Here is a 13,477-nt window from a genome sequence, read left to right as displayed (position 1 = left end):
AACTTGGAAGTTTCATGAGATGACTGAATCCCATTTGATACCCTAGTTGCAGTCCTTTAAGAGGTCTAAAGCCAGAGGACCCAGTTAAGCCACACCCAAATTCCCCACTCACAGAACCTGTGAGATAACAAATGTTTTAAGTCATTAAATTTTGGGGAAATTTGTTAATGCAGCATAATACAGCCACTATATTATTGTACGTGATTTCAGCCATTTATTTATATAATAACTTATAAATGGTCATAATCATTCAGGACTCTCTGGTTCTATCCTGTATAAAACTTCAAAATAAATATATATGTATATACAAAACATAACATTTTACATATAAATATGAATTGCAAGGTATGTAATTACATAAATTTTATACACTCATGTATAAATTATACATATAAAACTTTCAGATATAAAATTTGTTTTATATATGTAAAATATAAAAGTATCTTGACTGCTTCTCTCTAGCATTAATCTCTCTAAGCAAAATACCACTTAGAGCTGGATTTCTTAGTTAACAATACTGAAAGTAAATCCACATTTTAACAAGTCTGAAGCATTTATTTATTTTTAAAAGACTTTATTTATTCATTAGAGACACAGAGAGGGAGACATAGGCAGAGGGAGGAGAAACAGGCTCTATACAGGGAGCCTGATGCAGGACTCAATCCTGGGATCCCAGGATCACGCCCTGAGCCGAAGGCAGAGACTCAACCACTAAGCCACCCAGGCATTCCTATCTGAAGCATTTAGAAAATATATTTATATTTTTTGCCAACTTGTCAGATCTGATTAGAGAATCATGGTTTGCAATACACCTAATCAAAACTTATACCAAAAATTTTTTAAATAATTTTCTTACTCTTAATTTGTGTTATTATTTTAATTATCTTCATTCCATTGTTTATTTGCAGGAATCTTTTTTTTTTTTTTTTTTTTTTAAGATTTTTATTTAGTTATTCATGAGAGACAGAGAGAGAGAGAAGTAGAGACACAGGCAGAGGGAGAAGCAGGCTCCATGCAGGGAGCCCGACAGGGGACTTGATCCCACGACTCCAGGATCACACCCTGGGCCAAAGGCAGGCGCTAAACAGCTGAGCCATTCCGGGATCCCCCGCAGGAATCTTTTTAACCCACTTGCCATTTTGTGTTACCGAAAATAAAAAACTATTTGAACATAATATGCAAAAGTAGAGGAGGAAGAAAAAAAAAAAAGAACTTCAAACAATCACCAATTCTATTCCTAACAGGTTTCTTTCTCATGGTGTTATAATGCTAGCAATTCTGAAATTATTTTATGTAGATTACTGGATTTAGCAAATGAATACATGTGTTGGTATTATTGGATGCCAGGATTCTGGAAAGAATACAAATAGGAAATGAGGAAGACAAGGAAGAACCATGTGGAGTTCAACTAGAACGCATATCTGAAAAGTTTCTTAGTTCTGCCCACTGAAAAGATCTAGAAGCAATGATCATCAGTAATCATGGACAAACCTAGAGCCCATATTTTGGTTTCTAAATACCATGTCCCACTAATAATGAACCATAAACTCGTTGGAGAAAGAATTCAAGGGTTGGATGAGGGCTTCTTTCTTACTTAAGAAAAAAAAAAAAGGACAATTCCAAAGATGAATAAAGAAGGAGGATATAAGACAAGCTAGAATATCTTGCAATGCTGGAAAGGTATTAAGTGTTCAAAAACATCAACAATACCTCCTTTAGATACAGAGCATATCAGGAACCTCCTTGAAAATGCTCCCACTGACCAAATCTAGGGTTGCAGGAACATCAAAATAAGAACAGTAATAAATTCTGATCTACTAAGGAGTTCATACTGATGACTGTCAGGTAAAAAGGTAAGTAGACAGATGGACAGAGACATCAAAATATACATCAAAAGACAACTGGGTGGCTCAGTGGTTGAGCATCTGCCTTCAGCTGGGGGCATGATCCTGGGGTACAGGGATCAAGTTCCACACATCAGGCTCCCTGGGGAGGGCGGGGGGCGGCGGTCAGTGGCCCTGCATCGCCCTCTGCCTATCCTTCTCTGTGTCTCTCATGAATAAATAAAATCTTAAAAAAATATATATAAATCAAAAATACACTCATACATACACGGATATAAAAAATGTATTTGGCTTTGTCCCTGGTTCCTAGAATTCTAAAACTCCTAGAATTTTCTAAATAATAGGAGTGTCTTGTCATGTATAATAAAACTCCGTTAGGCTAATTTATGTTAACAAGGTTCCACCAGAATGACCAAGCACATGACTACAGAGAGTTGGAAATTTAGTGCCATGTCCTCACTCCACACCACTTCTACACTTTAAGGGATAGGAGTTAAAACTCTTGGTCAATGATTTAGTCAATCATGCTGTTATACTGAAACCCCAGATTTGAAACTCTTAAAGTTTGGAGAGCTTCCAGTTGGTAAATATATCACTGTGCTAAGACAGTGCCAGGCTAAAGAGGGTAGGAAAGCTCTGTAGTACCTCCCACCTTGCCCTATATATCTCCTCCATATGGTTTTCCTGAGTTGTACCCTTTTATAATAAAACTTTAGTGCTCACTTCAGCAGCACATATAATAATAAAACTTTATAATAAAACCTAATTTTAATAATAGTGCCTTCTTGAATTATGTTAAGTCATTCTAGCAAAATAACAAACCTTCTGGGAGGGTACAGGAGGGGAGGAAAGTTGTGGATCTGAGCCCTTAATGTAGATCTGCACTAACTCCCAAACGGCTGATGTAAGATTTCAACTGAATTGTAGTATACCAGGCTGATGTCAGATAACTGTTCCTGCAAAATAAATGAGGATAAAGGAAGGTTCTTCTTCTTCCTTATACTAGAAAGCCATGGGGCAATAGGGAGGAAATGATGGATTTGAAAAGTCAGAATTCTATTAACTATTACACAGCAATGTCACCCAACCTGCAGATCTGAATGGTCATCCTCTTACCATGTATTATTTCATAGTATCACTGATCACTTGGAAAGTTATTGACTGGTTCACTGAGTTACACAGATCTGCCAAATGCTGACACACTTCACTGAAGAATTTTTAATTTTTCCAATTTTTAATTTTAATCAGTCTTAATATTACCACTCCTCTCATTAGAAAAGTAAGTAAGCATTGGAAGGGCGCCTGGATAGCTCAGTAGGTTAAGCTGCTGACTCTTGATTTCAGTTCAGGTCACGATCTCAGGGTCATGGGATCTACCCACATGTCAGGCTACCTGCTCAGTAAACAGTATGCCTGAGGATTCTCTCTCTGTCCGACCCCCCGCCCCCCCTTGCATGCACACACACTCTCTCAAATAAACCTTTTTTTAAAAAAAAGAAATTTTGGGAATTATCAAGTTCATGGTAGCAGATACAAGGTTCCCAAAACTGTAGTTTTTGCTTAGAAGTTTGAATTTTATCATTGGCAACAAATACTACCAACTGTTTTTCCATAAGGTAACAGACTCACTTCATTTCTTTTCAAGAAAATATCTGCCAAATATCCTACTTTCAATAACCAAATTTTGTCTATTAGCCATTCTTTAATACAGAAATGATATACTAGTTCAGCTCACACCCAAACAACTCACAAGTTCTTCACCTTAAGATAACCATACTTCATTAGGTAGAAGTACCTGGTTGGGGGGTGGGGGGTATTTCCCATTTCATCACACAGAATATTAAGATGTGCACCCCCAAGGTCAAGCTTCAATAAGATTATTATTTTACTGTTTCATCATAAGTGAAATCGGCTTTTTCTTTTTTTTTTTTAAACTGTGAATGCAACAGTTAAGATGAAGATGATAACTACACTAATGTACTTTGGTTCAACTGCCTTGATTCAAAACTAACTCACCAATACTTACACACCAGCATGTAACTGTAACACAGTGAGGGGAGGAGAATATACATATTCATTCATATTTATATAATATATATTTATATATTACTATATTTATATATAAACACAATGGGGAATAAATTTTAAAATATAGTATTGTGAAAATAGTTTATTTTGTAGACCTCTGAAAGGGGATGCGGACCTCCTAAAAGACCTTACACCACACTCTGAGAAATGTACTACAGCATGTTTTACATTATAGATGTATGCTCAGTTTCAATGTCAGGGGACACTATAAATCATTAAACAACTTGAAAATGTTTCCTATCACAAAAGAAAACCAGATAAAGACAATAGCATATATAATTTTTAAATTTTTTACTCTTCCTAAATTTAAAATTTAAAAATGCTTATTGTTACATATAAAATACGTAACAAAGACCAAGTTAAATTTCAACACTTAAGCATTTTTCTCATATTATGAAGTAAAATATTTAAAATTATTATTTAAGGATGGCTGGATGGCTCTGTCCATTAAGTGTTCCACTTGATTTTGGCTCAGATCATGATTTCATGACACTGAGATCAAGCCCTGCATTGGGCTCTGTGCTGGGCGTGGAACCTACTTAAGATATTCTCTCTCTCTCTCTCTCCCCCCTACCCTCCCCAACTCTGTTGCATCATCTCTAAAATTAAAAGTTTTTAAAATAAAAATTTTTCACTAAAAACATTCTCTAAAACATTTGCTATTAGTTAAATACAAGCTAACAAAAATATTCTCTACTCTGTTTCAGTCTTTAACTTTTTTTCTTTTTTTTTTTTTTTTTTTTTTTTTAGTCTTTAACTTTTTTTCAAAGCCACCCTCACATGACTGTAAGATGGGTCTTCATAAGGCTGTGGTATCATTCACTATCATATGAAGATTTTTTTAAAGATTTTTTTATTTTTTTTGAGAGTGAGTGCATGCGAGAGCACAAAAGAAGAAACAAGAATCTCAAGCAGACTCCATGCTGAGAGCAAAGGCCCAAAGAGAGCTCAATCGCATGACCCTGAGACTATGAGCCAAAACTAAGAGTTAGACACTTAACTGACCGAGCCACCTAGGCACCCCGGCAAGATTTTTTAAGTACACTGTTCAATACCTTTTCCCTGGACAGGTTTTCCAAACGTGAAGTCAGACCATTTATTTCTTTGTCTTTCTCTGCCAATTGAAGCTGGAAAAAAGAAAATCATCATTAATCTTTTTCATTATCTACTCTCTCCTTATGTGCCAAGAGCTAGTCTATAATACTCTATCAAAATAAAACCTATTACCATACCCGCGTATTTTCCTTGGTGTATGTCTTTGGACATCTCTGAATTACTTGTTATTCCTGACCAACTTCCCTTACTCGTACAACTTCTCCCATAGTTTATGTAAAATTTCGCCCACGGTGTCATCTTCTCTTGCTCTTTTTTGTGTCCACTTCTTCACAATTAGAAATATGAGTGTTCTCCAAAGTTTTTTCTTTGGCTTCTCTATTCCCCCTGAAAACTCCCTTTTTCCTATGCCTTCACAACTATGATCCTCATGGGAATAAAGCACTAATATTAATTCACATGGCATACATCTTTCTTTCCCAAGTTTCAAACCCGTCTTTTCAATCTATCGGTGGCATCTTTTCATTTCTTTCTGCGTTCTAAGGGCAAAAGGTCCCAAAGCTACTTTAATAATTTTGTTAAAGAATATTATCAGTATCAGAGCCACTGTGACTGAAGCTAGAAAGCTATGTTACAATATTTTCTCCTCTTCTTCCACTCAACATTTTCAATTTCTTAAGTCATTCATTCACTTAACAATCACATTATAGATACAAACACAAATAAACCTATTTTTCAATAATTTTTCCCTAAGGATCCCTTTCAGAGCTTTACTTGATAGACTCATGTCCTATTCAGTAATAAGTGATCAGGGACGGTACCCAAGAGGGTAGTCTTTACCAAGTAATTCTGAAAATACTTCAGATTTTCTTATCCTCAAAACCCTCCCCACCTGTAAGTCCGCTCAGGATTACCAAATTGTTTTCAAAAAGACCTACTATAGTTAGGTCCCTTTACTTCTAGAAAAAAAAATTTTTTTAAGATTTTATTTATTTATTCATGAGAGAGAGAGAGAGAAAGAGAGAGAGAGAGAGAGAGGAGGCAGAGACACAGGCAGAGGAAGAAGCAGGCTCCATGCAGGGAGCCCGACGTGGGACTCGATCCCGGGTCTCCAGGATCACACTCTGGGCTGCAGGCGGTGCTAAACCACTGCGCCACTGGGGCTGCCCTACTTCTAGGAAATTTTTAATAGCAAATAGCACTCAAATTCCATTTTAGGCCTTCCGAAACATGGCTTCAATCTCTTTCAAGTCGAATCTACTCCATCATAGACATTAAAGTCCTATTACTCAAGATTGCTCAAATTTTCCAGGCTACGCTCTCTACTTTTCACTTCCAAACCTGTATAAATGTTTTTCCTGTTTAGAATGCTGCTTCTTTCTTTTCCCAGCTCTGCTTCTCCTCCCTCCAGTTTGGTCTTTCAAAGGTCGGGTTTCTCCATGTTTAACTCCTAAATATTCCACTGGAAACAGCCCTAAGATACTTCATTAGACTTATTATTCATGTAGAACTTCCTCCTACTTTGTCTTGTCTAGTGAGTAACTGTGTCTAAATAGTAGAAAATACGGGAAAGGACACTAAACAAAAAAAAAAAAACAAAACAAAACAAAAAAAAAAGCTAAGCACCTTTACCAGATACATAATCTATGTTAACTCAGATGCTCACTATTATGAACCAAATGAACTAAACTAGTCAGCTTCCCACAGGTTTGATAGATGATTGCCTGGGTCATGAATGTCAAGGAGTTATGATTATCATCATTATACTTGTAGCAATCCCTACTATAGACTCCTTATGCATAAATAGCAGTCGCCCTTACTTGTATGATCACCACCATGACAGCTAACATAATGCTCTTTCATGCTCTCTCTATATGTAGTAGCCTTTAATTTTACTAAATTATTTTTTTCTGGTCAATATGCAAAGACAAAAGTTCATATAAATTCAGTATTCACACTTTATAAATAATAAGTTGCCAGCCTTTGAAAACAAAATCCAGGGATCCCTGGGTGGCGCAGCGGTTTGGCGCCTGCCTTTGGCCCAGGGCGCGATCCTGGAGACCCAGGATCGAGTCCCACGTCAGGCTCCCGGTGCATGGAGCCTGCTTCTCCCTCTGCCTGTGTCTCTGCCTCTCTCTCTCTCTCTCTCTCTGTGTGTGACTATCATAAATAAATAAAATTAAAAAAAAAAAAAATCCACAGGGATCTCATAAATAATAATCTCATGAGTATGAAATTTTCATTCTGACAACAGATGAAGATAAAAAAGAACCACCAGTAAAATTACTATAATGTGCCACCTTCTCCACCCCACCCCTGGGGGGAGGCACCTAAATTCTTGTTGTCTTTAAAAATACTACATTTAAAAATTAGATTATAAGTATAATTAGCTATAATACAGCAAAGTTAAATAATTTAGAGCTTTTTGGTCTTCACTCACACACACATATGCAAATCATGTGTACGTATATATTCCAAAATATGTAAGATTATTCTTTAAAGTGAAAATATCTTCCCATTTATAATTAAACAGCCTGTTGATCTTTTTCTCTAACATTCTTAAAAATATCATTTACCATTTGGGCTTATTTGTTGCCTAATATTACACTGACGAAAAACATTTGTTAATTAAAATTGTATCACTTTGCAGTATTTTTCAGGATCACAGGTAACACATTTTGGTGATTCACTTAATAACTGATACACAAATTTTTAAATTTCTGATCATATATTATTATGCTCCCACAAAAATGTGAAGGCCCTAAAATAATTTTACACTCACAGTCATGTTTGTTTCTAAGTGAATAGGAAAATGAAATGATCATTTTTCATCTTAAAAACTAAGAATGATTTAAAAATAGAATTTTTCTTAAAGATTTTACTTATTTATTCATGAGAGACACAGAGAGAGGCAGAGACATAGGCAGAGGGAGAAGCAGGTTACATGCAGGGAGCCTGATGAGGGACTTGATCCCAGGACCCTGGGATCACGACCTGAGCCAAAAGCAGATGCTCAAACCACTGGGCCACCCAGGTGCCCCTAAAAATATTATTTTAATGAGTTAATTGAGTGCACAGAACTAAAGCCACAATGGCAATGCAAAGGAGTATTTATTTTCTCAGTTCATAGTTATATTCAACTATAACATAGCTGTACCTTTTTGTTTAATATATAAATACTATCCCAATTTCTTACATTAAAATTGCACATTAGATTGATAAAAATTATAGCTAAAATACTTGCAAAAGTACCAGCTACACTATGTCTCAAGTTATACAAATACCAAACTTACTTTGTAATTGTCTTCTACTTCAGCTAGTGCTAGTTTTACATTTTCAGCAATCTTCACCTGTTCTTTCCATTTCAGTTCCATTTTTGCAAGTTCATCAGCATACTTATTGCATTTTGTTTTCTCATCCTAAATGAAATTAGCATGATTACCAAAAGATTTTAAATCCAGAAAGAGCCAATCTCTATAAACATATTTAGATACGTGCTGAATGTCTCATTGTAACAATTATAACAGTATAAATATTAAAATAACCAAATGTCAAAAACAAAAAAACAGAAAACCCAACCCAAATGTTGGTCAGTGGAAGATAGGACAAATCATTTTAAACCCATACAATGGAGTAAAATATATTTAAAAGAACAAATTAGATCTACAAAGTACCACGGAAAAATGTCAAATTACATTAAGTTGAAAATAGCAAGCTGCAAAAAAAAAAAAAAAAACCAGAATAGTACTCCTATTTTTAAAAGTTAACACACTTTTATATGATCTCTATACAGTGCTGTGTAGGGAAATATAAACAAAATATGAATAGCTTTTATCTTTTGGAATCAGGATCATGAAGGTAACTTTTACCATCTTTATTCTTTATTTCCATAATGCCAAAAGATTTCACAATAAGCATATGTTACTTTTGCAAAGGGAGATAATAAAAAATATGATTATAATGACATTGCTTCCAGTCATTGGGATGTCCTGAACAAGATAATCTCTAGGTTGACTTCTCATACATTGCTTCTTCTCTACAACTCAGAATGTTAAAAGGAAGGAGTTACAAATAATAACAAAAGGATACAATGGACAACTTCATTTTGAATGCCTTACATTCCTTTTCTTTTTTAAGATTTTGTTTACTTATTCACGAAAGACACAGAAAGGCAGAGACAAAGGCAGAGGCAGAAGCAGGCTCCATGCAGGGAGCCCGATGTGGGACTCGATCCCAGGACCCCGGAATCATGCCAAGCCACCCAGGCGTCCCTTGAATGCCTTATATTCAAGGTAAAAGTTTAAAACTATGCTTCAAGCAACTCAAGAAAAAGTCTTTAACAAATAATGCTAGATTAACTTAATATTCATTCCTATATATATACCTTTCACATCACACACAAAAATAAGCTTAAAATGAAAAGAGACCTAAATGTAAAACCTAAGAGTATAAACCTTATAGAAGATATGAGAACATCTTTACAAGTTGGATTAGGTAAATATTTCTTAGAACATAAAAAGCATACATAGAATGGAACCTACTTAAGATTCTCTCTTTTGGGATCCCTGGGTGGCTAAGAAGTTTAGCACCTGCTTTCGGTCCAGGACACGATCCTGGAGACCCAGGATCAAGTCCCACATCAGGCTCCCTGCATGGAGCCTGCTTCTCCCTCTGCCTGTGTCTCTGCCTCTCTCTCCTTTGTCTCTCTCATGAATAAATAAATAAAATATTTTTAAAAGTTTCTCTCTTCCTCCCCTCCCTCTACCCCCCCACACTCTCTCTCAAATAAATCTTTTTTTAAAAAAGAGCAAACTAATAAATCTGTATTTAATCAAACTTGAAATTTTTTTCCTAAAAACCACCATTAAGGAAAGGGCAAGTCACAGACTGGGGGAAAATATTCACACATGTATCAGACAAAAGACATGCATCTAGAATAAAGAACACTTACAACTCAATAATAAGATAATTTTTAAAATAGCAAAAGATCTGAACTCTAATAAAAAGGAATGAGCTACCAATAAAAGCAACATGGATAAATCTCTAATTATTCTGAAAAAGGATAGAAAAAAAGTATAAACCATATGATTACACTTATAAAACCTGTACAAAAGGCACGCTAATCTGTAGCGGCAGAGGGCAAGCCAATAGTTTCCTGGGGATGGGGACAGAGGGAGGAATGAGTTGCAAATGGGTACATAAAAACTTTGGCAGGTAATGGAAATGTTATCTTGACATTGTAATAGTTTCACAACTATATAAATGGCAAACTGATCAAAATGAAGACTTTCAATGTAAGCCGTTTATTAGATTTCAACGCAGGGGGCATTTAGCTTAGGAACATTCTATCTTCCTTTCAATAATACTATATTAAGGACATTTTAAAAAATTCATCCAGAATTGTCCCAGACCTGATGAAAAAAGCTTAGTCCCTTATAAACAACTATTTGGAACCCAAGGGTAATAAAACCGTTCTAATCAATCCTTCTACAGAAGGAGGATCCTCTGAAGCAGCAAAAATGTTCAGCTTAAAGTTTAAAAAATTTCGGGCACTTGGGTGGTTCAGTCCATTAAGCAGGTGCTTTCAACTCAGGTCATGATCTCAGGGTCCTGGGACTGAGCCCAGGGCCAGCTTCTCCCTCTGCCCATCCCCTGCTCATGGGTGTGTGCGCGCTCTTTCTCTTTCTCTCAAATAAAATCTTTTTAAAAGAGTTTACAAATTCAGGACACCTGGGCGGCTCAGCAGTTGAGCATCTGGCTTCAGTTCAGGGTGTGATCCTAGAGTCTGGGATCGAGTCCCGCATTGGGCTCCCTTTTAGAAGCCTGCTTCTTCCTCTGCCTATGTCTCTGCCTCTCTGTGTCTCTCATGAATAAATACATAAAATCTTTAAAAAAAAAAAAAAAAGTTTAAACATTATTTAGAAGACAGTGACAAAATGTTAATTACTACACTAACATGAACTAATGTATGAACCTCATCATTCTATAGTTCTAAATATCCTTGCCCTCTCTACACACACGGAGAAACATAAACCAAAAAATTAACAAAACTCACACATACAAACACAAAACACTTTTGCTTCCCTTCTCCAAATCAGGTATAAATGAGAAGCATTTTCCTTCTGTCCTTTTTTTTTTTTTTAAGATTTTATTTATTTGAGAGAGAGAGAGAGAACGCGCAAGCATAAGCGGGGGGAGCAGCAGGGAGAGGGAGAGGGAGAAGCAGGTCCCTGGATGACCAAGAAGTAGGACGTGGGGCTCAATCCCAGAACCTTGGGATCACAACCTGAGCCAAAGGCGGGTGCTTAACCAACAGAGCCACCAGGTGCCCCACCAACCCCTCGTTCTTTAAATACTCTACGAGTGAATCCTACCAAGACAGCTGTAAAACTGAAATGTATGAAGAATTCCGTTTACAACAGTCAAAATAAGTAACACCATAAAGGCAATAGTTCATCTGGTTAACAGTCTCTTTTTCCACTTTGTAAATTTGGTTAAAGATGTGGTAAAATCCTTTGCTACTCTTACAGTAAATGTAAAAAGAATACTTCCTTTTTATGATGTTCAATAGCAAGAAGAAAGACAAAAATAATCAACTTCAATTAATCACTTGCCCATTATTGAGAAAGGACATTAGAGTTGATAGAAAATTTTAAGAGCATGAGTTTACATACAGGCCTACATGAACAGGTGCATAGAACCCCTTTTCATCACCTCAAAAATGAAACTAAATGTCAGTAAATGGGTATGAAAAAGAAACCCCAGAATTTAAAAAAATCCAAAAACAAAGATAAGCTAAGACACTTTACCTAATCCATCTTTCACTTACAAAACAGCTAGCTTACCTGCAAGAGTTGTCTACATTTATTGTATTTTTCTGTTTTGTCAGCAATTTCTTTGGTCATTTCACAGACTTGTCCCTTTGTTACAATGTCAGAATCTGTCTCAGCTATTACAAGGCAGAAACAGTATTATTAAAAATTACTTTGCCCCTTAAATTATCTTCTTGCTCAGAATAACAAAGGTCAGTATACTGTGAAATAAATGAAATACTAAAGGAGAGAAATATCTGAAAACATCTATTCATACACTCAATAAAAATAAGATAAATTCAACATGAGAATTTAAATGTTAGTTTGTCCAGAAACAAGCTCACATTCAATAATGAAAAGGACTATTTTTTTTAACTAACTAAAAATAGTTTTTAAATGGCACACTTGTTCTCTTCATATAACTAAACAGGATAAATAGAAAGCCATACTCTGATAAAACACCTAAGTCATTTTTCTAGTCCTTCATTACTATTCTTCATGTCTTATTAAGTAAATAATTTACACAACACCACTCTAGATACGAGAGAGGATGTACAGAAATGGAAGTCAGGATCCTGTTCAACAGTGGCTGAACCTAATTAAATATTTAGTAACATGGGAAATTTATAATACATTTAAAAAGTCTACAACAGCAACTACTCCAAACACTACACAAGGAAATGTATTTTTATATACTCTAGTGCCGATTTTCATAATTGTCAAATCTCTTCACATAAGGTGAAAAAAATTAGGCCAAGTGAAAACCTAGAGTTAATTCATATTTTCATTTCATATATTCACTAGATCTTTCTAATCTGTTCTATAAATTAATAAACTAATAAAAATTTAACTGATCTACCAACAGGTACACTAACCAGAAAGTACCCTAATGATCTCAAGAAGTCAGACACACACAAAAGAAGAAAACCATGAGCAGAACAGGGGATTTATTTTTCCCCCAACAGAATTATACAATTAAAGCTCCCATAAACGCTTCAAAATTCCATAGATTTAGTGGAATAGTAATTAAAAATTCAACACTGGCTTTTTGTCCTATAGCCTAAGGGCTATCAGCATTTAAGCTTATAAACTACAGCTCATTTAATACTTATGAATTCTCTCATGAAGATAAATACTAGGTTCACATATTTTGTATATTTCACATGCATGACTTTCTTACTTTTAGGCCCCTACTTTATTTTTGCCTTAATTCTCTCACTTGTAAGAATTTTTAGAAGCTCCCTTAAATTCATATACCTGGAACAAGGAAGTATAAAGTAAGTATCAATATTGTCAAGGCAGGACAGTATGCAAAAGGTCTAAACAATTTTTACCTGCTGAAGGTGCTGGCTTTACATCTATAGTAGAGGCAATAGTAGCTGGGTCTGTGTTTATTGAGGCATCATTCACTTTTTGCTGATTCCCAATTTTCTTTAAGACACTGTTGCTATTGGCCTATTCAAAATGTTAACAATAAATTATTATAGGAGTTTTATGTCCTTCCTTCAGTAACTGCCATATAAAGAAATTCTGAGAAGTTGACAAAGCTGCTACTGCATTTTAAAGGCCAACAAAGACTAAAGGTAACAACATATATCATTCTCTACTAAGTGACCGAAGTATTATAAAAGAGAAAAATTTTACTTTGGTTTTCATTGACAAACCATCAAAATACCACCA

The 13,477-nt window shown here is 35.4% G+C and overlaps 1 protein-coding gene across 9 annotated transcripts in view; it reads right to left on the bottom strand.

The window, feature by feature from the left end:
- TAX1BP1 (Tax1 binding protein 1) overlaps positions 1-13,477 on the bottom strand; it is a 92,386-nt gene that overhangs the window by 26,022 nt on the left and 52,887 nt on the right. For 5 of the 9 annotated variants that reach the window (XM_035698648.2, XM_035698651.2, XM_035698652.2 and 2 more), the window contains exons 11-14: positions 13,132-13,252; positions 11,831-11,934; positions 8,279-8,404; positions 4,988-5,059 (exon numbers count right to left, since the gene is read on the bottom strand). In XM_035698648.2, coding sequence (XP_035554541.2) covers positions 4,988-5,059; positions 8,279-8,404; positions 11,831-11,934; positions 13,132-13,252 — 423 coding nt within the window. Of the gene's footprint in view, positions 1-2,666; positions 2,801-3,762; positions 4,647-4,690; positions 5,060-8,278; positions 8,405-11,830; positions 11,935-13,131; positions 13,253-13,477 lie in introns of those variants that run through there. The other 4 variants (XM_035698653.2, XM_035698654.2, XR_004804866.2 and 1 more) reach the window with 3 other exon arrangements.

Source organism: Canis lupus, chromosome 14 (genome assembly GCF_003254725.2).
Source record: "Canis lupus dingo isolate Sandy chromosome 14, ASM325472v2, whole genome shotgun sequence".
Classification (NCBI taxonomy): domain Eukaryota; kingdom Metazoa; phylum Chordata; class Mammalia; order Carnivora; family Canidae; genus Canis; species Canis lupus.
Note: the sequence above shows the minus strand (reverse complement) of the source record. Positions and strands in the feature narration are given on the sequence as shown.